Source organism: Ovis aries, chromosome 19, assembly GCF_016772045.2.
Source record: "Ovis aries strain OAR_USU_Benz2616 breed Rambouillet chromosome 19, ARS-UI_Ramb_v3.0, whole genome shotgun sequence".
NCBI lineage: Eukaryota > Metazoa > Chordata > Mammalia > Artiodactyla > Bovidae > Ovis > Ovis aries.
In genome coordinates, this window is record NC_056072.1 from 11803192 (window position 1) to 11827581 (window position 24390).

Sequence of the window (24390 nt, forward strand, 5' to 3'; positions counted from 1 at the left end):
GGGCCCCCACCTGAGGCTCTGTCCCACATTATCTCTTCTGCTTGTAGGACTCAGGGTGGAGTTCATGTTCACAAGGATGGCCTGACAGTGACCTCTCCGGTCCTGATGTGGGTCCAGGTAAGACAGGGATTCCCGTCCCTCTCTTGTCCCAGCCTGTCTTACCAGCAGACTTGGAAATTTGCTCAGAAGCCTGAAGGTGGCAGCTCATGAGAGCCCCTGTTGAGACCAGGTCCTCCTGGGCAGGTGGAGTCTGCACGATCCAGGGCCAGCCTCGGTCTTAGCTGGTGGCAGGACTTCTGAGCTGAAGAGACTCACAGAGGGGCTTCCAGGTGCCGAAACCAGAGCAGCTGGAAAGTCCTGCCATCTTTAAAATGCCACAGAGCAGACCTTTCCCAAACATTCCACTTTCAGGCCCGGTGTCCTCCCGTGTACCCTGAGATCCAAACATGGCCCTTACACTCTCCTCTTAGTGCTCAGTCCCCTGGCCTTTCAACTCCAGCGGAAGGGGCCCTCAGTGTGGCGACTTGTGACCTGCCCATTCGGGCTTAGATCCATCCCAAGCTAGGCCTGCCTCTCAGGACCAGTGAGGAAGGAAGATGCCTGTTGCCAGACCTGCATTACCTGTGAGGCCACAGGACTAGGGTGTGGATAGCACAGGCAGGTGTGATAGGAGCCGAGGGCTCTTTCATGGGCCTCAGGGGACCTGGGACCCTGGAACCAGGGGTCAGACAAAGGTAGCAACTGAATGTCCTCTGCCCACAGGTTTTTCAGTTCTTGGATGCTTAGCTGTGCTGCATGGCGTGGGGGATCTAGTTCCCTGACTGGGATTGAACCCAGGGCCCCCTGCACTGGGAGCTCAGAGTCTTGGCCACTGGACCACCAGCAAAGTCTGTGGAGCCTTGTTCTGATGGGAGCTTCAAGTTTGCTCTTTGCTTCTCCATTGCAGTGAAGTCATATCAGTAATATGGTGGACTGAAAATGCAGATAAAAGAAACAAAAATTTGAGCCACCTGGTTTCGGCTCTTCCTGAATATTTGCGTGCATGCTCAGTCCTGTCCAACTCTTTGCAACCCCGTGGACGGTAGCCCACCAGGCTCCCCTGTCCATGGAATTTCCCAGGCAAGAATACTGGAGTGGGTTGCCATTTCCTCCTCCAGGGGATCTTTTCAACTTAAGGGATTGAACCGGCATCTCCTGCATTGACAGGTGGATTCTTTACCACTGAGCCACCTGAGAGGCCCTTCTGAATGTTTGGAAGTCACCAGTTGGAGAGGCAAACTTTGAGGATTGCTGGTTTCTGATTCCATTTCTTTAAAATATTTTTAGCATAGCTCACCTTTTTATTTGGTTGATGCCTACTCATTTAATTGATGTACTCTGCTTCCAAACCCTGAGTCATCGGTTCCTTCTTTATCTCCACTGACAGGGCAGGCATTGAAAATCCAGGCTTGGGCATTAGCCTGGTTCCGTGGTTCAGGACAGTCATGGTGGGTCCTGTGTTTCTTTTCAGGCTTTGGATATCATCTTGGAGAAGATGAAGGCTTCGGGCTTTGACTTCTCTCAAGTCCTCGCCTTGTCTGGGGCGGGCCAGGTGTGTTTGCTGCAGCCTCTGTTTGCAGCATGAGGGGCGTCTGTCTTGGGTGGTGCTGTGGGTGCTGAGGTGTTGCTAAGTCACTTCAGTCGTGTCCAACTCTCTGCGACCCCATAGATGGCAGCCCACCAGGCTCCCCCGTCCCTGGGATTCTCCAGGCAAGCACACTGGAGTGGGTTGCCATTTCCTTCTCCAGTGCGTGAAAGTGAAAAGTGAAAGTGAAGTCGCTCAGTCATGTCCGACTCTTAGCGACCCCATGGACTACCGCTTTCCAGGCTCCTCCGCCCATGGGATTTTCAGGCAAGAGTACTGGAGTGGGGTGCCATTGGCTCCCCTCAAAGGACGGTGCACATTCTTGAGAGTCACTGCACAAGTTTCGTTGCAGTGAAAATCCCTATAGCTGTTTCACCTTGGAGGATGAAACACAGGATTTGAGACAGTTCGTACAGTTAAATGTTGTACAGAAGAGAACACTGGGTGAGGAGGAACTGGATCCAGGTCCTCCAAGGGGATGGAGGAAGAATGTGACATGAATTTATTATGACTGTTTGAAGGTACACAATGGCTTTCCTCTTTTCCGGAAGTAAAAATAAAGTCAGAAATCATGCTAATAACTATAGTAGTGTGGTAATGACAAAGAACATTGGACACCTAGTGTATGCCAGGTGCGGTGCTGAACATCTTACATGCACTAACTTAGTCCTCATAGCAGTCGTACCAGGAGGTATCCTGCAGTGGTTAGCACAGGGGGCTCCAGGTTTGATCCCTAGCCCTGCCATTTGCAAGCAGTGACCTGGGGCACGTTGTCCAGCTTTCTGGTGCCCCCATACTCTAATCTGCTGTGAGGTCAATGTGAATGTTAAATAGATAGGACAGTGCAAAAAACCCTCCAAGTTTTAGCTACTGTTTTTATCATTGCCATTTACATGGGGAAACGGAGGCACAGAGAGGCGATGTCACTTGTCGAAGGTCACCTAGCTGCTAGGAGGGGGAGTGAGGATTCCAGTCCAGTGTTATCCTCTGAGTCACTCTGCCCCATGCTGGTTTAGCATGTCTTCACATCCTCATTAGAGAGCACTCACCAACTCTTCTGAAGGTGCCTCTTCCCCTGACCTATTGAAACTTATTGACTGTGTCCTTGTTCTACTAAACAGAGTCCCTGGTGGTCTCGGCTGCCTCCCGCACCTGGACCCCCTCTCCCTCCCACACGCCCCCTCTGCCCCCTTGGCCGCATGTCCCAGGAGCGCCTCAAGCTTGCCATTTCTCTGACTGGGCGCTCCGTCTTGCCCCAGGTGCCCTCCTTTGGTGCCCTTTCTCAGGGAGTTGTCCCTCCCCACCTGGGACCACAACCCAAGTGTCAGCCTCGATTCCCCCGTCCTCCTGCCCCCGCACTCCAGGGGGCCCCCTAATCCTGCTCATTTCTCCCTGACTCTTGAATCTGCCACCTCTTCTCCAGTGCCACCTCTGTGGCCCAGGCCTGGTACCCACTGTGTTTCTCTGGGCCTCTGTTCCACCTCCCTGCCTCCAGCCTACCTTCTCCAGGCTCTCACAGGCCCTTTCATCCATTCGACTCTGGCCATCCAGAGTTCTCACCAGCCCAAGATAAAACCCAACCAAGGGGTAGGCTGCCACCTCCCCATCCAGTCCCTTCTTCCCCCACCCCAACCTCAGGTTCCTTCCCTGCACATGCCAGCCACTCTCAACTGCAGTTACTCTCTTCATGGCGTACCCCTGCACCCAACTCTGGGACCCTTTCCTAGTTACCACATCCACTTCTATGCACGCATACCCCCAGCAGGCTAGACTCCTCCCCGGCGTTTCCACAGCCCTGCCACTGAACTTCATAGGTTTTTTTTGGCTGCATCCGTGTTGTAGCACGTGGGATCTTTTGTTGCAGCACAAACTCTCTAGCTGTGGCCCGTGGGCTTAGTTGCTCCGTGGTATGCGGGATCTCAGTTCCCTGACGAGGGATCGAACCCATGTCCCCTGCATTGCACAGTGGATTCTTAACCACTGGACCATGAGGAAAATCCCTTAGTAGAGGTTTGTAATTGTCCACTTGTGTCTTTTCCCCTGACTAAACTCCAGTATCCCCAGAATAGGGACGGTACTACCCTAGTCATCTGTCCCATCCTGGCGTGATCTAGGTGGTCAGTTAGTGTTTGTTGACTGAATAGTGGTAAATGAATAAATGAGTGAATGTCAGATAGTATTCTGAGCAATATATTTAAATATAGTTTTACAAAGGCACCAAAATCTAGACCAATAATTGTTTGTTCCTCCATGTTTTGAGGTGGACAGGGCAGAGTTCCTCCTCATCTTATAGAAATGAAAACCAAATCTCATAAAGGTGATGAGCTCTGTGACTTAGAAGTACCGGTGTGGACTTAAGAGTCCAGTTCTTTGGCGTGTAGTCTGGGGTCCTTCCGGTCTCCAGGAGGCTGATACGAGCTTGGGTTTTCCCTTGGCAGCAACATGGAAGCGTGTACTGGAAGACTGGGGCCAGCCAGGTGCTGACAAGCCTGTCACCAGACCTTCCGTTGCGTGAGCAGCTACAGGTGACTGTGGCCGGGTTGTGGGAGGCTGAGGAACTTCTGCGGGAGGTGGTAGGGAAGAAGGGCTCTGAGCCCTGTAGGTCCTGAAGCCTAGGGCTTTTGGGCATCGTCAGGGGTGTGGGAAGATGGCTGAGCAGCAGTCCTGTGAGCGTGGTCTGCCACGCACATCCCTGTAGTCGGAACAAAGGCTTGGGTGCACACAGCCCTCATCACGTGGGTCCCTTGCAGTCCAGCACGACTCTGGCAAGCTCCCTGCTCAGAAAGCTAGGGGACCTAGTGCCTCCCAGCGGTGCTGGTAGTGCAGGCTCTGGCTTCTTTTCTCTCAAGCTCCACATGCCCGGGCCAGCCTGCCCTTGGCTGCAGCTCTGGCCCTCTGCCACCCCCTTCCTATCTCTCCTGTTGCCTGCGGTGCTCAGGTACGCTCGCCAGAATCTTCTACCCAGAGCTTTCTGGGGAAAGAGCCCCCCCGCCCAGGCCAGACCAAGGTTTGGACGTGAATGGCTTACCCACGGGTCTTCCAAGGTCATGTCCAGGGGAGAGACATCCACTTCATCCCTGCTGTGCTGGGCAGTGTGGCCGCCGGTGCCAGGATGGTCCCCAGGGTCAGCAGGCGGAGCTCACGCCTGTGCTCCTTCTTTCCAGGCCTGTTTCTCCATCAGCAACTGCCCGGTGTGGATGGACTCCAGTACCGCAGCCCAGTGCCGCCAGCTGGAGGCCGCCGTGGGCGGGGCCCAGGCTCTCAGCCGCCTCACCGGCTCCCGCGCTTACGAGGTGGGAGCGCCCGCTGTGATCTGGGGACAGGGGCTGGTCTAGGAGGAAGACCTGAATGCCGGCCCTGGTCCCTTCTCCCTGGGGGTCTGGGAGGACACGCTGGTGACCTGCCCCTATGGGACTCCTGGGAGGCCGTGTGGCTGCTGCCCCGTGGAGCCAGGCCAGGGCCCTCTGACCCGTGGTTCTGAGCTAGGCCCTCTGCACTGCCCGTCCAGTGAGGGCAGGTCTGCTGCTGCTGCGCCCAGGTCAGAGCTCTGCTGTGTCTGTGGCTGATAATGGCACCTCGATCTCAGCCTCTCTAACTTGGAGATACAAACAGCACTTACATTTTGGGTAGTTTTGAAGCCGAAAGGAGTCAGTGCTTACAGGCACTTGGTGTAGCTCCTGGGAAAGTAAAAAAAAAAAATTTGAGTACCTCTTTCCTGTTGGCTTCAGCCACAGTCCCACCCCCTCCCATGGGGTGGCTGCTGTTGGCTCAGCCAGGCTCATGCCACCCTCCCTGGAGTAGAGGTTCGGGGAATAAGACCAACGCTATTTGGGCCACCTGAGGTAGGAAGGATGTGGGTTAGGAAAATACGTGAGTCCCCTGCATGGGTGCCTTCAGTCGGAACAGACATCCTGCCACATGAGAAGCGAGATTATTAGTAAGGGTGTTCAACAGACATCAGACATTTCCAGATTTCAGAAACCTTCTTAAGCTCTTATTCAGAGCCTGCTATGTTAACTCTGTGAGTACTTTATGGACTTGATCATTCTCCAAAGGATATGGGTTTTTAAGTACTTGCACTCTTTTTCCAGCGATTTACAGGAAACCAGATTGCAAAGATTTACCAGCAGAACCCCGAGGCCTACTCACACACAGAGGTTGGTTAAACATTCCTCTTTGATTACAAGTCAGGGTCGAATTCTTTCTCTAATTTTGCATAAATATACATCTCATGTACATGGGCTAAAAACATTGATGAGCAGACATTAAAAATGAAATGTATTCAGTTTGCTTTTATTCTCATTGTCAGGCTTTTTCCAAAGAAGAGGGAAAGAATGGAATTATAGGAAAGAAAAGTCAGGGACTCTCCTGACCAGAAGGGTAGCGGTCAGGGTCAGACTGGGAGCAGGGGGCCTGGTGTCTTCCGGGGACCACCTGGGTAGATCTGGGTGCCCTTCATCTCTGTTTCCTCAACTTCCTGGGCTTCCCTGGTGGGTCAGGCAGTAAAGAATCTGCCTGCGATGCAGGAGACCTGGGTTTGATCCCTGAATCAGGAAGATCCCCTGGAGAAGGAAATGACAACCCACTCCAGTATTCTTGCCTGGAGAATCCCAAGGACAGAGGAGCCTGGTGGGCTATAGTCCATGGGGTTGCATAGGGTTGGACCCGACTGAGTGACTAACACTTTTACTTTTGGGCTCAGTATCCTATCGTTGATACAGGATGCCTAACAGGAGCTTGATAGGTGTGGAGTCTCTGTTTTCTTAGGAAATTTGTAAACCTGGACCAGTGTGTCTCTAGCTGTGGCCCTTCAACCAGAACCTATATCCCGGGAACCCAGGTTCCATTCCTTGATCCACAGTTGCCGAAAGCCGGAACTTAATGCCACCTGAGAAGCAGCTCAACGGCCTGGCTAGTGAGACTCATCTCTAAGTAATTAGAAAATGGTCAGCTTGTGTTAAACCATACTGCTTTTTTAATCTTAACATGCAGTTTACTCTTTAGTGAGTCAAGGTTCCAGATTATTCTGCAGTGTTAGCCATTAATGAAGGTTTTGAGTGGAGGGGATGATAAAACTTCTCCAGAGTCTGTGTGTAGAACAGAGGTAGTCTGACTGTGAGCAGGAGGTGATGGCATTCTCTCCCCTGGTCCAAGTGCCTGTGAGTCCCGTGTGGAAGCACAGACCCTCAGGGTGACATTGAAATCAACTCTCAGTTCCTCCCACTCATGTTTGGGGTCTCTGGCTTCCAAAGGGGACGGCTTCCACTTCTACTCATTCTGAACCCCTGAAACTGTCTTGGTTGGTTCTGGATTCTGTGGCCATACATCTACTTCCTCTGTGAATGAAAGTCATAGAAATGGAGGAAGGAATCAGGGCGCCACACTCCCTGGCATATGGATTCCGGTGAAAACTGCCTTCCCTCAGGGTGGCTTCTTCTTAGGTTTTTTTATTGCTGTTTGGCTGTACTGCGAGGCTCGTGGGATCCTTAGTTCCCTGACCAGGGATTGAACCCAGGCCCCCAGCAGGGAAAGCCCGGAATCCTTACCACTAGACCACCAGGGAACGCCTTTTTTCCCCTTGTCGTTGTTGAACCTGGCCGTTCTATGACTTGTCAGAAACCGCGGAGCGAGAGGCTTTCCTAAGGGGTCACTGCTTGGTGTCCCGGCCACTCCAAATGCCCTGCGAGACTGAGGCATCCCCCGTCCTCTCACTGCTGGGGCATCTTGCTCAAAGTTTCTACTTCCCTCCCCAACTTAACACTCTTGTCCTGTTGTGTGTGTGTCCCAAGTAGTCGGTTGTTCATGAGTCATAGATCTCACGGTATCTTTCTCTTTTGCAGAGAATCTCCTTGGTCAGTAGTTTCGCTGCTTCTCTCTTCCTTGGGTCTTACTCCCCTGTTGACTACAGTGATGGTAAGTCTTCAGAGTCCAGCGCTGGGCCTGTCCAGCAGGTGTGCGGCAGCATGAATCTTACCCAGTCTTCCATCCCTACTGTCCGTTGCCAAGAAGGGAGGGTATTAGTTATCTTTTGTGGGTAACAAATGACCTCAGTGCTTTGCAGCTGAGGGCCATCAATGCTTGTTATCTCACAGAGTTTCTGAAAGTCAGGAATCAGGGAGTGGCTTGACTGGATGCTTCTGGCTCTGGGTCTCTGAGGAAGTGGCAGTCAAGCTGGCCTCCAGCATTAAGCAGAGACATTACTTTGCCAACTAAGGTCTGTCTAGTCAAGGCTATGGTTTTTCCTGTGGTCATGTATGGGTGTGAGAGTTGGACTTTGAAGAAAGCTGAGCACCGAAGAATTGATGCTTTTGAATTGTGGTGCTGGAGAAGACTCTTGAGAGTCCCTCGGACTGCAAGGAGATCCAACCAATCCATTCTGAAGGCGATCAGCCCCGGGATTTCTTTGGATGGAATGATGCTAAAGCTGAAACTCCAGTACTTTGGCCACCTCATGCGAAGAGTTGACTCATTGGAAAAGACTCTGATGCTGGGAGGGATTGGGGGCAGGAGGAGAAGGGGACGACAGAGGATGAGATGGCTGGATGACATCACGGACTCGATGGACGTGAGTCTGAGTGAACTCCAGGAGTTGGTGATGGACAGGGAGGCCTGGCGTGCTGCGATACATGGGGTCGCAAAGAGTCGGACACGACTGAGCGACTGAACTGAACTGAACTGAAAGGCTTGACTGCAGTTGGAGGATCCTCTTCCAGGCCACACATGTGGCTGTTGGCCGGAGGCCTCTGTTCCTTGTCCTAACCCCTCCAACAGCACTATATGGGAGCTAGATTTCACCCCAAGGGAAGGGAAAGAGAGACAGCAGCCAAGCAGAAGCTGCAGAGTCTTTTACACACTAGTCTTGGGAATGACGTGGATCACTCTTCCCCTGTCCCTGGGCACACAGACCTCCGGGTACCAGAAGAAGGGACCACACGTGGTGTGGACACTAGGACTGGGGGATGAACAGGCACCGTCTTGTAGCCTGGCTCCCTCAGGAGTTATATTTTGAAGTTCTTGTTCACATTTGGAGAACTCAGGAGAGTGATGAGCTTCTGGAATCAAAACTCTGACAAAAATAAATGCAGATGATGCCAGTGAGGAAGGAGAGCTGGGAGGAGCTTGCTGAAGGAGCTCTGGGTTGAGGCTAGAGCAGAAGGAGGCACCAAGGAGGGAGGAGGAGGCAGAGCAAGAGCCCAGGCCTGGGAGAGTGGCCTCAGGAGGCCCCGGGACACTCCCGGTGCGGGGAGTTCTGCTGAAGTGTGTGAGCGCCGTTGTGTGCCAGACGCTAGCTTAGTTTGCAAGGGGAGAGAGTAAAGTGATGAAGGAGTGGTCCCCAAGCTTTGCCCACAATCTGGAGAAGAAAAGCTTCCTCCCGCACAGGAGCCCAGCTCCTTGGAGCTCAGGCCAGCAGAGTGATACACACGGAGCAGCCTGTTCCCACCGATGTTCTCCACACTCAGCAGGGCTGCTGAGCGCTGCCGGAGAAAGTTCCATCGCTGCTGTGGACATTGCTGAGCTTCACCCTCAGCTGGGCCTCCACCCATTCCCCTCACTGTCACCTTAGAAGTCACCTACTAATTTACCAGTTGTCTAACCCTCTCACATGGGGACAGGGCTCCAGCAGCACCCAGCTCACTGGTCTGCCGCCTCCTGGGCCCCAGGAAGGGGGCCATGCACCTGTGCTCTGGATTCTCCCCACTCTCCATCCTCAAGAGAAGTAGATTATTCTGGGAAGTTTTAGCTGATCACCAGGGCTTCCCTGTTGGCTCAGATGGTATAGAATCTGCCTGCACTGCAGGAGACTGACCTGGGTTTGATCCCTGGGTCAGGAAGATCCCCTGGAGAACGGTACGGCTCCCCATTGCAGTATTCTTGCCTGGAGAAATCTATGGACAGAGGAGCCTGGCAGGCTACAGTCCCTGGGGACTGTCGCAGAGTCAGACACTACAGAGTGACTTTCACGCACACATAGCTGATCTTAGTGATGAGTATGAGGAAGTTTGGAGGCATCTGAGAGCTTCCCTTGAAAAGTTAGATGCGATTGAGAAATCCCACATTGGTGCCAGGGCTGCCTCAGAGCCTTGAACCCCAGGGGACACTCAGAGCCATCCTAGATGCTGCTGCCGGGAGCCGTCTCCCCCAGCCAGGTGTTAGAGAATCAGAGGCCCACTGGAGAGTGACCCAGATCTATTGCATACATTCCATCAGGGAAGAGCTCCAGGTACACGCCTGCTTTGAGAATGATCCCCTCTTGGCTAGATTTGTGCATTTTTACAGAAGATTTTTTTAAAGATTTCTCTTGGAACTTCCCTGGCAGTCCAGTGCTTAAGACTCCACACTGCCAATAGAGGGAGCGTGGCTTTGCTCCTTAGCTGAGGAACTAAGACCCCACATGCCACAAGGTATGGCCCAGAAATTGGGGTGGAAAATGAATAAAGCACACATTTTTCAAAATTTTGTTCTTTCGTTCTTGTATCCTTCCTTCCTTAGGTTCTGGAATGAATTTGCTGCAGATTCAGGACAAAGTCTGGTCACAGGCTTGCCTTGGAGCCTGCGCACCTCGCTTAGAGGAGAAGCTTGGCCGACCAGTGCCATCCTGCTCCGTTGTGGTAGGTCCCCTGCCCAGTGCCCAGTGGCGAGGCTCACTGGAGAGCTGGTTTGCTGCTGGGGAAGTGGTATAGTACATACACGCACCCCCCCCGCACCCCCGACCGCACGCACATCCATCCATTTACACAAGGACACGCACACCTGGAACTTTGTCTAGTACAAGATAAGTAGTTGATGTGAGTCAGAGCAGTCTGGATCCCTCCCTTGCATTCAGGTGCTCAGGCCCAGTTGCAGATTGCTGCCTCATGGAGGGGGTGAGGGGGGTGGGGAGTGGACTTTGGAAAATTGTGCCCTGGAAAATAATTAGAATGGGAAAAGGATTGAAGGCATATGTTCTGGGTGATTGCACTCCTTAGGAAAAAATGCACAAGATGGAAATTTAAGGGATGGGACCACCACTGAAGCTTGGGGCAGGCAGTCTGGAGGAAATAAAGAGAAGTGCCGGTGATCTGGGGAGAGCATGGGCCTTGGAGCCACACTGTCTGGGGTGGAATTGGGCTCTGCTGCTAACCGCCTTTGTGACCTTGTGCCTCAGTTTCCTCATCACTTCCACTGTTTCCGGAGCAGTAGGAATGCTACTACTTTCTATCTGTCAGGCTGTTGTGCAGAATGAATGAGGTGATACGTTTAATGTACTTAAGATGGTGCTTGGTCCCAGGGCTAATACGAAAAACATTTGGGACAGCCACATGCAGAAGAATGAGACTGGACCACTGTCTTACTCCAGATACAAAAATTAATCCATAATGGATAAAAGGCTTGAATATAAAATTCGAAACCGTAAAACTCTGAGAAGAAAACAGGTGGTTAGCTCCTTGATACTCAGCAGAGAGTTCTTTTGCATTTGAAACTGAAAACAGGGGCCTTCCATGGTGGTCCCATGGCTAAGACGGCAAATTCCCAATGAAGGGGGCCCAGCTTCAAACCTGGCCAGGGAACCAAATCCCACCTGCCACAGCTAAGAGTTTCCATGCCACCAAAATAAAGATTGAAGATCCAGCATGCTGCAACTAAGACTTGGTGTAGCCAAATAAATATTAAGAAAAAAATCCTGAAAGCAGAGGCAATTAAAGCAAACCCAACAAATACAGCTACAGCAAAATAAAAGCTTCTGCTCAGCAAAGGAAACCATTAACAAAGTGAAAAGGCAACCTACCAACTGGGAGAAAATATCTGCAGAATCTGTATCTGCTTCCCTGGTGGCTCGGATGATACAGAATCCGCCTGCAGTGTGGGAGACCCGGGTTCAGTTCCTGGGTGGGGAAGAACCCCAGGAGGAGGGCATGGCAACCCACTCCAGTATTCTTGCCTGGAAAATTCCATGGACAGAGGAGCCTGGAGGGCTACAGTCCATGGGGTCTCAAAAGAGTTGGACACGATTGAGCAACTAAGCACACGTACCTGATAAAGGGGACAGTTCAATGAAAGAACTTTAACCATTGGAGTGGCACCCATGTTCAGAATAGCCACTGGCTGTCCATGCTCTGGTTCCTCCTAGTTGGCCAGCTGAGTTCTTGGTTGCGCCCTGCACTCGGCCATTTAGTGGGAAGCACCTGCCCCACACTAGAACAAGTGGAAGTGCTGGGTGGGGCAGAGTGTTAGCTGTGGGGGAGACCAGGGCATAAGGAGAACCAGGCTACCGCGAGTGCCTCCTGTTGGCAGTTCCAGCCATGGGAACACTTTTCTATCAACAGTAGGAGCTGAAAACAGCCTTTGCCACCACGAGCAGAATGTCAAAGCCAGATTGTCATCCTCATCCCCAGGGTGGGCTTCCCAGGTGGCTCAGTGGTAAAGAACCTGCCTGCCAATGCAGGAGACATGGGTTTGATCCCTGGGTCAAGATGATCCCTTAGAGGAGGAAATGGCAACCCACTCCAGTATTCTTGCCTGGGAGAGAATGACCGTGGGATCATTAAGTATCAGACGTGACTGAGCATGCACAGGCTCCCAGAGGGTGCCATGAAGCCAGAGCACAGAGCTAAGGGTGTCCTGCCTGACTGAAGCAGACAATTCAGAACCCAGGCAGGCTGATGCACAGCAGAAAGGAAAAAAGGAAGGGTGAACAGAAGACAGCCAAGCCTCTGGGACTGGTATTGCACACGGCTCTTAGTTTCCAGTCGATGAAGAGCAGTGTTTTGTCCACAGCAGCCAGCTTTGTTTGCCTTACACCAAGAACACATGCCTCCAAGAGGGGCCTCGTGCAGACACGAGCAGCTTGAGGAACAGAAAAGAACTGATTTGGAAAAGTGTGTTTTCGTTTGAAACATATGTACCCACGTGATGGGGGGAAACAAGCAAAATTCATGTTTTCTGTCATCTCTTTTTCTGAAGGTGGTGCCCAGATGGCTTTCTCTCCTTTTCTGCAGGAAAATTTTTGGAGATGTCATGTAGCGACGCCTCCGCCTCACAACCTCGCAGCCCACCTTTTTGGCCAGCAGTTGTGGTCTCCCGTGTCCCTTGGCAGCCTTCTGCCTGAGCTGTAGCTCATTTCCCTCTTCTGCCCTGGGGGATTCTGGAACTTTGTAGCTGTGCTCTGCCAGCCTGGAGGATCAGGGTTAATCCCCCCACACACACACACCTTTCTCCTTTGAGGAGCTGTGGAGAGCTGCTCCCTGTCCCACCCCCAAGAGGACAGCCTGCCTCAAATGCTGCCCACAGCCAGCACCGGCTCCCCAGAGTACCCTTGGGTGGGCTTTCACCCCTTCCTTTTCATTCTTTCAACCCCCACCCTCATTTCCTGGGGTCACTTCCCCAAATAAGCCTCCTGCACAAGCGCTGACTCAGACTGTTCTCTGAGGCAACCCAGGCCAAGACATTTATCTCCCAGGCTTTATTCTCATGGAAATCTGAAATTTTGTTGGATGGAGCAAAATGGTCTTCCTAGACACTGGGAAATCCCTTAAAAAAATTTTTTTATGGCCGTGCCACTGGTCATGTGGGATCTTAGTTCCTTGACCAGAGAGTGAACTCACACCCCCTGCAGTGGAAGGGTAGAGTCTTAACCACTGGACCACTAAGAAGTCCCAGGAAATCTCATCATTTATTTTAAATTTTTGGAAGTAAGAGAAAGTCAGGGAAAGCGGAGGGTGGGGTCGGGGAGCTTTCCTTTCATAACTGTTTTCTAAAGATTGTAGGTCTGTCTAGAAAGTATCCCTGCTCTCTGATCCCACAGGAAGTCTCGAAGGGGCCCTGAGAGCTTGGTTCCTGGTGGAGGCTCCTCCCCCACAGCACCTTTCCTTGGTTTATTTTCTTCAGGACGTTGACCTCCGCCCATGCATGTCTGACTGCTCGTGATCTGCTTGCTGGGCTGATGGAGCATGTGTGTAAGGCATTATCTACTTCCACGAGTTTGTTTAATGCTTTTCTCCTCTCATTTATTTATTTTTAATGCAACATCCAGAATTTGGGGCTTACAAAGCAAGCCCACATTGGGGACGGTTTTGTTCTAGCTGCCTTGACTCTCAAAATCAAGCGTGCCTTGAGGCAGTGGGACAACTTCATGTTCATGGTCCCAGCCCCGTGCTGGGCTCCACTGGTGTTCTGTGAACAGGACGTCCCAGCTGTGATGAGCCTCTCGGCCCCACCCAGGCCTGTTGCTTTCCCGTGGCCTGAAGGGTGGGCAGCTGTGCCAAGCAGGTGGGATTTGCTTCTACAGAACGTACTTGCTTTCTCTCCTCAGGGACCCATCTCTTCCTACTTTGTCCAACGCTATGGGTTTCCTCCAGGATGCAAAGTGGTGGCCTTCACTGGGGACAACCCAGGTGAGTACCTCTTGGGACTTCACCCCCCCAGTAGCCCGCCTTGGTCCTTGCTGGACTCTGGCGAATGCCAACCAACCTCCTGGGGATGCCTGTCTGGCAGACCCTTCCTCTGTGGCCACCTACCCCCCTGCTGCCCTGAGCTCTGACTCCTTGTACCTGTCCCGCCTTGGCCCTGGCTGTACCCACAAGAGCCACCCAGGGCTGCCCAGCAAGGTGAGAACTGATCAGTGGAGGAAGACAGTCAAGCCCACCCTCCCTGACCTGCCTTTTCTGTTCCAAAGTAAGCATCTCAGCTCCTCCACCTCTTCCTCCAGTACCCAGCATTAAGACTGTCACCCCTTTTCTGACCTGTTGTTCGGTCACTCAGTTGTGTCCGACTCTTTGCGATGCCGTGGACTGCAGCACGCCAGGCTTCCCTGTCCTTCTCCGTCTCCTGGAGCTTGCTCAAACTCATGTCCATTGAGTCGGTGATGTAGATACGACTTACTCCTCATCGAAGCCTCTTGTCTCCTCTTCCTCCTCCTCTTCTCTGGGGTTTCCCGACAGGTCTCTCAAGGAAGGCCACGTGGCCACAGACTGCTGCCCCTCACCATATCCCTGCAGCCCTTTTCCTAATGAGCCACCACATCAGGGTTGATGGATCGAGTAAACACAAATAGAATAAATGCAAATACAATGCCAACTTGAACTCAGAGGAAGGACAGATGATGAGGTAGTAGTGTAAGTGTGCCCCAGGCATTGTTTGGACTTCAGAGAACAGGCTTTATCAGTGTGTATCCCAAGTATTATTTCTCTGAAATTGAGATGTGACTGAGCGCCCTGTATCTTATCTGGCAACTGTATGCCAAATCGCCACCCTGTGCTGCCATTCCTGCTCTAAGAAAGTGAGCCTGAGAGGTGCCTATGAAAGGATTTGGGCTGCTTTGCGGGTGGAGGCTGGGGTCTGGCCTCAGCCTTCCTCCTGGCTTCCACACCCACAGCCTCCCTGTACTTGCCTCCTACTGGTTATGCAGATGAGGATGCGGCTGGCAAAAATAAAATATGAAGAGGCCCTTGTGTTTAGGAGTGGAGCTGTGTCCCTAAGAATGGAGCTGAAGGTCCTGTTAAAATGCACTCATCGTCACACTGTGCTGTGTGCTAAGTCGCTTCAGTCGGGTCTGACGCTTTGTGACGCTATGGACTGTAGCCTGCCATGCTCCTCTGTCCATGGGATTCTCCAGGCATGAGTGGGCTGCCATGCCCTCCTCCAGGGGATCTTCCCAACCCAGGGACTGAGCCCGTGTCCCTTATGTCTCCTGCATTGGCAGGTAGGTTCTTTACCGCTAGCGCCCCCTGGGAAGCCCTCCATCATAATGATATTAAATCCCCTATTTCCTGCAGGATCGATGTGTACTTTTGTGACCAGGAGAAAAACATTTAAGTTGCCATTACTGCTGTTTCTGCCTGCCGTATAAATAACACTTGTGGTGCTCCGAGGTCAGCTCTGGGCCCGCCTGCTTTGGAGCTGGGGGCACGTGAGCACGTCCCTGCCACCATGTGGTTGCGTCAGTGTCCTGGCTGCGTCCCCTTCCTCCAGGGTGACCACCACTCTGGCATCTGCAGGGAGCCCCCAGGAACCAGATGAGGGCCACCCTGTCCCTGAGCAGATTCCATAGCCCTTTGCATGGAGCCCTGTTGTCCAGGCACAAACCCAGACTCAGAGCAGGTTTTGGGGAAGGGCCCCTCGTGTTCCTGAGGGGCCTGAGATGAGGTGAGATGGAGGCTGGTGGACACTGACCCAGTTCCTGCAGCAGCGAGGTGTGAAGCCTGTCCTCCTGGTGCTAATTTGAGAGGCAGCTCTGGACTGCGACGCGCGTGTTCTGGTGCCCAGGCTTCCCCAGGGATGCCAGGCCCCCAGTTCCTATCTGCCCTAAAGGTTGAGGGGCCCAGTCTCCCTCAGAGCAGTTGGTGCGCAGCTCAGGACAGCCCTACACTTTGCGGGCCAGGTTTTTCTTTTTAAAATGAAAATAACTTCATCAAGTCTCATTAGAAGAAAATATATCTATATATATTTTCATATTGGGATATAGTTTATTTGCAACGTTGTGTTACTTTCAGACGTCCAGCAAAGTGATGTAGTTATACATAGACATATATCTTTTTCAGAGTCTTTTCCCATATAGGTTATTACAGAGTGTTAAGTAGAGTTCCCTGTGCTTCCTTGTTGCTTGTCTATTTTATGTATATTAATGTGTGTATGTTAATTCCAACCTCCTAATTTATCCCCTGTCCCCTTTCCCGTTTGGTAACCATGAGTCTTTTTAGAAAAATATATATTCTTAGACCTACTCTATCAACTAGAAGAAAAATAATGGGCCTGCTTTTTTACCACTGAAACGTGAGCTTCTGGGCATGTTTGAGAGGGAATGACAAAGAAGCAGCTTTTTAAACTTTCCTTTGGGACTTTGCTTTCAGGTTGAACGTTGGAAGCACCAGGCAGGTAGCCCTCAGCCAGTCCCTCCCTAAGTCTAACCTTCATTCTCCCGCCATCTCAAATAATGTGTTAGTCTTACACCTTTTTCTTATATACAAGGGATATCTCTTCATTGCAGGAACAGATTTTAAGTACTGACAAACCAAGGGAAGAATGTAAAAAAATCATCCACAATCCCTTAATCCAGAGATAACCACAGTTAAAATTTTGAGGACTAGTCCTTCTAAGTTTCTTTTTCTGTGCCCATAAATAACACATTTCAATCAACCAAGGCAGAATTTTTGTGAACTTCGTGGTTGTCTCGGGTTCCACTGTTCTGGCATTTACTTCGCCAGTCCCCCTCGGATGGAGGTGGGAGGTGAGGTAGCAGTGGCTTTTAGTATTTAGACAGTGCAGACGTTGTCCGTCCCTTGTCCCTGCAGGATAAGCTCTTAGAGATGGGATTCCTGAGTCCAGAGAGCTGACACACTGGTGTATCAGTGAGCAAGGCAGATAAACAAGCTGCCATGGGCCTCATGTCAAAGGGAACAGTCAACAGTCTTGCCCCTTTCCTTCCCAACTGAGGTCGGGGACAGCCCCATACTCAGGCCTGGCCTTTGTCTTTCTTGGCCTTGTGTATCCTATCCTAACAGTGGGTGGGGAGTGTGGATCCCTTTAGATGCAGCTTCTGAGCCCAAATCAGAGGCCTGGAACACAGGAACCCCTGTGCTCACAGAAACCCTCTGGCCTTTGTTGTTGTCTTCAGTCCCTCTGTCTGACTCTTTGTGAGCCCATAGACTGCGGCACACCAGGCCTCCCTGCCCCTCCCTGTCTCCTGGAGTTTGCCCATGTTCATGTCCATTGAATCTGTGATGCCATCCAACCATCTCATTCTCTGCTTTCCTCTTCTCCTTCTGCCTTCAGTCTTTCCCAGCATCAGGATCTTTTTCAGTGAATCAGTTCTTTGCATCACATGACTTAAGTATTGGAGCTTCAGCTTCAACATCAGCCCTTCTAATGAGTATTCAGGGTTGATTTCTTTTAGGATTGACTGGTTTGATCTCTTTGCTCTCTAAGGGACTCTCAAGAGTCTTCTTCAACACCTCAGTGCAAAAGCATCAGTTCTTCGGTGCTCAGCCTTCTATATGGTCTAACTCTCACCTCCTGGCCTTTGGGGCGTCCTTGGCCCTCATCTCACCCTGCTCCTGCCTCTCTCTCAGCTTGTAGGCTGGGGTTGGAGGTGGGGGTTTCACTCCTATCTGAGGGAGGTGACTGATTTGCTAAGTGGCTCCCTTATGACCTCCAGCTAACCACAGGCTCCCCTCCCATTCTCAGCATCGCTGGCAGGCATGAGGCTGGAGGAAGGTGACATTGCGGTAAGGTGACCTCTTCCTCCCAGAGGTGGGGTCAGCTCCTTTTGCCCCAGGGGACCAGGGTACTGGGTGTCAGCAGCATCCTATCAGTGGGGCATCCAGGGTCAAAAGGCAGCTGAGGGAGGGGAGAGGGAGATCCAGGCCCCAGGGCCTGCCCACAGCTTCTCTCTGAGAAGGTCAGTTGCCTGTGCTGAGTAGACAGGTGCCCTGCCTGCCTTGACAGCGAGCACAGTGGAAGAAGGGCCAGGCCTTGGGCCAGAGGACTGTGAGCCCTCCAGGCAATAAAGACATAACCCAGACCCTTCTGCTTCTAGTGGGAAACAGTCGTCACCCAAACCATGACTTAGAGGTGGTTGTAGTAAGTTCTAAAAAAAACAGCCCTCGGAATTTGTGCTAGCTTGAATCTGGGGAGCTGACTTTGGATTTTGGTGTGGGAGGGTCAGCAGAGGTTTCACTGAAGAAATGGCATTTAATCCAAGGATCAGCATCCTGGACAGTGAAGCGAGGAGGGGGTCAGGGCGGCTCTGCTTGAGTGGCAGAGACGGAGCCACCTCACTTCTGCCCATCTATCTCCAGGTCAGCCTGGGCACCAGCGACACACTGTTTCTCTGGCTCCAGGAGCCCACGCCCGCCCTGGAAGGCCACATCTTCTGCAACCCGGTTGACCCCCAGCACTACATGGCGCTCCTGTGGTAGGCTGGGTATGGGGGAGGAGGTGCGGGCAGGGCTGGCACCATGTGGAGCCTGTGGGGCATTCCACTGAGCAGGCTCTGGGGGCACCTGAGACCCCAGGGACTCACTGGGTCTTGCTGAGAGCAGAGTTGGTGAGGGGGTGGGGTGGGGGGAAGCACCCAGGACCTGAAGTCTCTCCCAAGCCCAGGTACAAATTCCATCCCCAACACCTGTATTGCGTGTGGCCTGAGGCAGACCCCAGGGCATATCTTAGCCACACTTTGCCCATAAAATGGGGGGAACAAGAGGTTTACTTCATGGTGATGTTACGATGTATCTGGCATATGGTGGACCTTCAACCAAGGACATCCTGCCTCCTGACAGTTCTCATGAAAGGGGTTTGTTTTGCACCTTCCAAACAGGCATTTGGCAACCTGCTGGAAGCTGCCAAGGGAAGGTTTTTAGCCTTTAAGCTCCAGGAACCACTGGAGAATATGTAGGTTTAGTAAATCTGGCCAGTTCTGCCCATTGTCCAGAGGGTACAATGTGCTGAAACCACAGCTCCGTCTCTCCCTGGGACTCTTTCGTGGCACTCTTCTCTGTAGACAGAGCCCCCAGGACAAGGCATTTTCTGGTGACTCCTGGGGAGGTGCACCAGGCTTGCTGCATGAGGCGGAACCTCAGATCCTTGCTGTGTACTGGCTGGGGTGGGGTCCAGCCTGACCTGCAGCCCCTCTACCTGGGACTCTTTCCCAAAGCCTGTGGGTCCACTCCGAATGCACCTAGCACCTCCCTCAGCGTTGTGTGTACACTTCTGCAGCTTTAAAAACGGCTCCCTGATGAGAGAGAAGATCCGCGATGAGTCTGCCTCCGGTTCCTGGAGCGAGTTCTCCAAGGCGCTGCAGTCCACAGAGATGGGGAATGGCGGAAACCTGGGTAGGCTGCTGAGGGGGCCTGTGAGGGGAACAGCTGCCTGGGGTGGGGCAGGGCCGGGGAGGAGCCAAGGGGAGCCCTGACTGTCTCCACTTCTGCTCCATGGGGCCTAAAACTTGTGTGGGACCCCCCCGATCGGAGTGAAGCGGGGAGCGGCAGACCAGGCCAGAGCTGCATCTTCTGTGCCCTGGAAGCTCCCAGTGACAGCGTCAGAGGTGGCAGCCGTAGTGTCTGCTCTGCCCCGGTGCATCCCCACGTGCAGCTTTCTGCCCCAGACACGAGGTCCTGTTAGGAAAAGTGCCCCGCATTGGGGCAGGCCATCTGAGCGGGGAGGGAACGTGCCTCCCTGGGTCAAACCCGTGCTGGCATTTTAGGGTTAGTTGGACAGCTAGCTGCCCCCTGGCTTGGGCTGCTGGGCGAGTGTAGGAAGAACTGTCTCCATGAGGAGCTAGCCTAGGCCTTTCCAGTTGCCCTCTGTCTTGCTGGAGAGAAGGACCTTAGAATCTTCACAGGTCTCCTCCAGGGAATGGGAGGCCCAGGGAACAGGGATGTAGGGTCATTTCACCCTGCTTTTTTTCCAGAGCTGTTGAGAAGCTGATTTTTATGTTTGGCCACTGATAGCTAATCTTTTCCTGGTCTTGTTTCAGGGTTTTATTTTGATGTCATGGAAATCACCCCAGAAATTATCGGACGCCATAGGTTTAGTGCAGAAAACCGTGAGGTATGTATGTTATTGGTCAGTTGTAGCTACGTTGACTCCATATTTTACTATTAAAATTTTTAAAATACCTATGAAATTATGCTAGCTTTAGGGACCTCGTTCATTTAATCAGCCAGTGATAAAACAAATACTTGAAAAAAGTTTTTGATTTGAGGTATAGTTGATTTGTGATATTGTGTTAGTTTCAGATGTGCAGCCCAGCAATTCAGTTTTTCTTCAAATTATATTCTGAAAAAATATGTAACCTGTATATATTTTATAGGTTATTATGAGATATTGAATATGATTCCCTGTGCTATACAGTAAATCCTTGTTACTTATCTATTTTCTGTACAGTAGTTTGTATCTGCTAATCCCATAAGCTGGAGATTAATCCCATACTGACTGAGCCTGAGCTCTCCCATGCTCTGACTCCCCAGAGTCCACTTCGGGGTGAATGAGGCCATAAGCGCGTGTGCACACGTGTGTGTGTGTGTGTTTGACAGGCAAAGTCAGTGGTTCAAGAATACCACTATGGTGAGCTCCAGTGGAGGCCTGTCATGAGCACCAGACCTGGGCTGTTGTTTAAAAACACACCACACACACACACACACACACATACCCACAGACACACACATACACACCACACACACACACACACAGATACACACCACACGCACGCGCACACACACACAGAGTGAGTGGACAATGAGAGCTCTTCACTCTGTCCACTTTCTCCTGGAGACAGGTCTCGGCATTCCCCCGGGAGGTAGAGATTCGAGCGCTGATCGAGGGACAGTTCATGGCCAAGAAGATTCATGCTGAGGCGCTGGGCTATCGAGTCAGTAAGTGAGCTGCTGGTGGGCTGTGTTCTGGAGTGGGGTCCAGGGGTCCTGCTCACACACTGAGGTGCTTGAGACCCTTTCTGCCTTCAGACCAGGCCTCGTGGACATTCTTAAGGCTCCATCACAGGGTCCTTGTTTTTGCAGGAGGGAAATAGAGCCTGGGCCTGGTGGTGGGATGAGGTGGACTGGTCCTGTGGGCAGGCATAGACTAGGAGGTGGGTTGTTCCTGCCTCTCTGCTCGGTCACCAGTAGCCTCATCTCCTGGCCAGGAACTGTAGGATTTGAGAGATCTTTCTGTAACCCTCAGCCCCATCCTGCAGACGAAATGTCCTAAGCTCGGGATCCTGAGGACACAGGCAATACAGGTGGGGCCATCACTGAACCTTCACCTTCTGGGCACACCCCTGCCCGTGGGGCACAGCTCCGGGCATTTCAGCTTGAACAGGGAAGAGAGGGGATGTAGAACCACTGTCAGAACTGAGAGACCTGCAGTGGAGAGGACAGAACCAGGGCCAGCAGAGACCCATGGGGAGGGAGCGACTTCTAAGAACTGAGCCATGGAGTAGGCAGCTTAGGAGGTCAGTGAGTTCCGCCTACTGATGTTGCCAGAACAGTCTGGGAGAGTCTGAAGGATGTTGGACCAGCCGAACACAGAGTCCAGGTTTCCGAGATGTATTTATCCCTCTGGGCTGCAGCTGTGGTCAAGAGAAGGTCGAAACCCCTGGAATCCTCTCAGCTTGAGGGTCTCCTCATGATACTTCTACCGACAATCCAAGTCCTATGTAGTGTGTATTTTATGTCTTTGAACCTACCAGGTAAAGAGGACGCTTTAAAGTAGGCACTAGGTAAACCTTTTTGAAACCCTGTTAGGCAGCATCTACTAAAGCCGCGTACAAACCCACCTGGCAACCTCACTTCCCGGCAGATGCAAGACAGAGATGTGGACAGGTGTTCACTAAAGCCGTGCAGGAGGCCACTCCCCGGGGCCCTGTGCGTGACACCCCATGCTGGAAACAACCCAGTGTCTGTCGAAGGTCAGAGAAGTGCCTCATGGGGTGTTCAGATGACGTGATCCTACACAGAAATGAAAGTAAACCAGCCTCAACCAAGCACAGCCACATGGATGCGTCTCACAAATGAAAACGCTGAGCAGAAGAAACCAGCCCAAAGTATGTGCAACAGATTCCGTGCACAGCAGATTCAAAAGCAGACAAAGTATCTGCTGTCGTTGGAAGTCTGGTTGATTGGTGGTTACCTTTCGGGGGGCCATGGTGCCTCGGGGGTGCTGGTGAGACTGTTTCATAGGTTATACAGGTGTCTTCAGTCGAAAACGTGTCAGGCTGTCAGCACGCGGTGCACAGGTGCATTTGTCAGGATGTAACAGCTCAACAACAGTTTAAAAATTTTTTTAAAATATTTATTTATTTGGCTGCACCAGGTCTTAGTTGCAGCATGCAGGATCTTCGTTTCAGCCTGTGGGATCCTAGTTCCCTGACCAGGGAGGGAACCTGAGCCCCCTGCATTGGAAGCGTAGAGTCTTAGCCATGGGACCACCAGGGAAGTCCCTCAACAACGTTTTTAAATAGAATGAACTTACTTTTATAAACCCCAATTCATGGCAAATAGATAGGGAAACAGTGGAAACAGTGACAGACTTTATTTTCTTGGGCTCCAAAATCACTGCGGATGGAGACTGGCCATGAAATTAAAAGACGCTTACTCCTTGGAAGAAAAGTTATGACCAATCTAGACAGCATTTTAAAAAGCAGAGACATTACTTGGCCAACAGAGGTCTGTCTAGACAAAGCTATGGTTTTTCCAGTGGTCATGTATGGATGTGAGAGTTAGACTATAAACAAACCTGAGTGCCGAAGAATTGATGCTTTTGAACTGTGGTGTTGGAGAAGACTCGAGAGTCCCTTGGACTGGAAGGAGATCCAACCAGTCCATTCTAAAGGAGATCAGTCCTATTCATTGGAAGGACTGATGCTGAAGCTGAAACTCCAATACTTTGGCCACCTGATGCAAAGAACTGACTCATTGGAAAAGACCCTGATGCTGGGAAAGAATGAGGACAAGAGGGGAAGGGGACGACAGAGGATGACATGGTTGGATGGCATCGCTGACTCAACGGAGGTGAGTTTGAGTGAACTCCAGGAGTTGGCGATGGACAGGGAGGCCTGGTGTGCTGCAGTCCATGGGGTCACAAAGAGTTGGACACGACTGAGTGACTGAACTGAACTGAACTTTTATAAACTGTCCCACTCCTCTCCATTCTTCCACCAAAAGTGTAAAAAGAAATTCCCCAAGGGTCTCCACAGGCTTCTAAGTTCCCTGAGAAGTGAGCCCAGGTGAGCAGGACAGGGCCAGCGCTGAGGTGGGCAGGAGTGACTGGCCAGAAGGGCTCTCTCGTTGTCAGCAGGGGGCGCTTTGGGGGGCTGTCCCCACTGGCCCAGTATGCAGGGAGAGTCAGTGAGGGTGGAGAGGCCTTCCTGGGCTCCAGGGGACTAGCGTGATCATGTCAGCATTCCCAGCCTCTGAAGCGATTCTTGTGCAAACAGCGTAAAGTTACTTATCCTCTTAGCAAGCTTAAGGGGGCGAATCAAACCTCTCCTTCCAGCTCTGCTGAGTTCCTCTCAAAACAAGATCACATGAATGAACACGCTTGAACCTAAAAGGGCACAAGGGTGGCACGGACTGCAGGCATTATGTTGCCAGCTGAGCAGCTTGCAGGATCTTAGTTCCCGGACCAGGAATTGAACCCAGGCCCTGGCAGTGAAAGTGCTGGGTCCTAACCACTGGACCGCCAGGGAGGTCCCTCTCATTTCTTTATTGAATAGTCATAATCTCATTTTAATAATGTCTAAGAAGAATAAAAAGATGTCTGCAGTAAGACTGGTGATCATGATCATAGCAGGTGTCAGTATGTACCGAGCGTCTACTGTGTGCCCAGCCTGGTTCCTCAGCACTTTATCTTTATTAACAGCAATATCTCTGGGGTGGGTATCACTCCTGCTTCCAAAAGTAGGAAACCAAGACTCAAGGTGTTGTGTCCCTTGTTCCAGGCTGGCAGACCTTCTGAACCAAGCCAGCCTGGTTCTAGACTCTAGATTCTTAACCACTGGGTTACATCTGCTTCCTTTAAGGAATAATCCCTGTCTTGGTATTTAGACACCAGGAGACATATGCGCCCAGCTGGGCGGGGCTAACGCCATGGTTCCTTTTCAGCTTATGTTTCCACGTACATTTCATTACGTTTAGGTTGACTTATAAGAGCAACAAAGCCTTAGGGACTTCCCTGGCGGTCCAGTGGTTCAGACTGTGCTTCCAGTGTAGAGGGCACGAGGTTGAAACTTGGTTGCGGAGCTAGGGCCCCACATCTCTTGTGGTGCAGCCAAAAACTTTTTTTTAAAAAAGCAG

At 51.7% G+C, this 24390-nt stretch overlaps 1 protein-coding gene across 4 annotated transcripts in view; it reads left to right on the forward strand.

Annotated features, from left to right (window-relative positions):
- The window catches only part of XYLB (xylulokinase), a 44613-nt gene that overhangs the window by 4471 nt on the left and 15752 nt on the right, over nucleotides 1–24390 (forward strand). For 3 of the 4 annotated variants that reach the window (XM_060402085.1, XM_027958020.3, XM_042236498.2), the window contains 13 exons: nucleotides 48–117; nucleotides 1511–1591; nucleotides 4063–4149; nucleotides 4789–4917; nucleotides 5716–5781; nucleotides 7465–7537; nucleotides 10115–10233; nucleotides 13914–13995; nucleotides 17783–17823; nucleotides 18397–18512; nucleotides 19313–19428; nucleotides 20073–20146; nucleotides 20874–20970. In XM_060402085.1, coding sequence (XP_060258068.1) covers nucleotides 106–117; nucleotides 1511–1591; nucleotides 4063–4149; nucleotides 4789–4917; nucleotides 5716–5781; nucleotides 7465–7537; nucleotides 10115–10233; nucleotides 13914–13995; nucleotides 17783–17823; nucleotides 18397–18512; nucleotides 19313–19428; nucleotides 20073–20146; nucleotides 20874–20970 — 1093 coding nt within the window. In that variant the 5' untranslated portion in view covers nucleotides 48–105. The remainder of the gene's footprint in view (nucleotides 1–47; nucleotides 118–1510; nucleotides 1592–4062; nucleotides 4150–4788; nucleotides 4918–5715; nucleotides 5782–7464; nucleotides 7538–10114; nucleotides 10234–13913; nucleotides 13996–17782; nucleotides 17824–18396; nucleotides 18513–19312; nucleotides 19429–20072; nucleotides 20147–20873; nucleotides 20971–24390) is intronic. The other variant, XM_042236500.2, reaches the window with a different exon arrangement.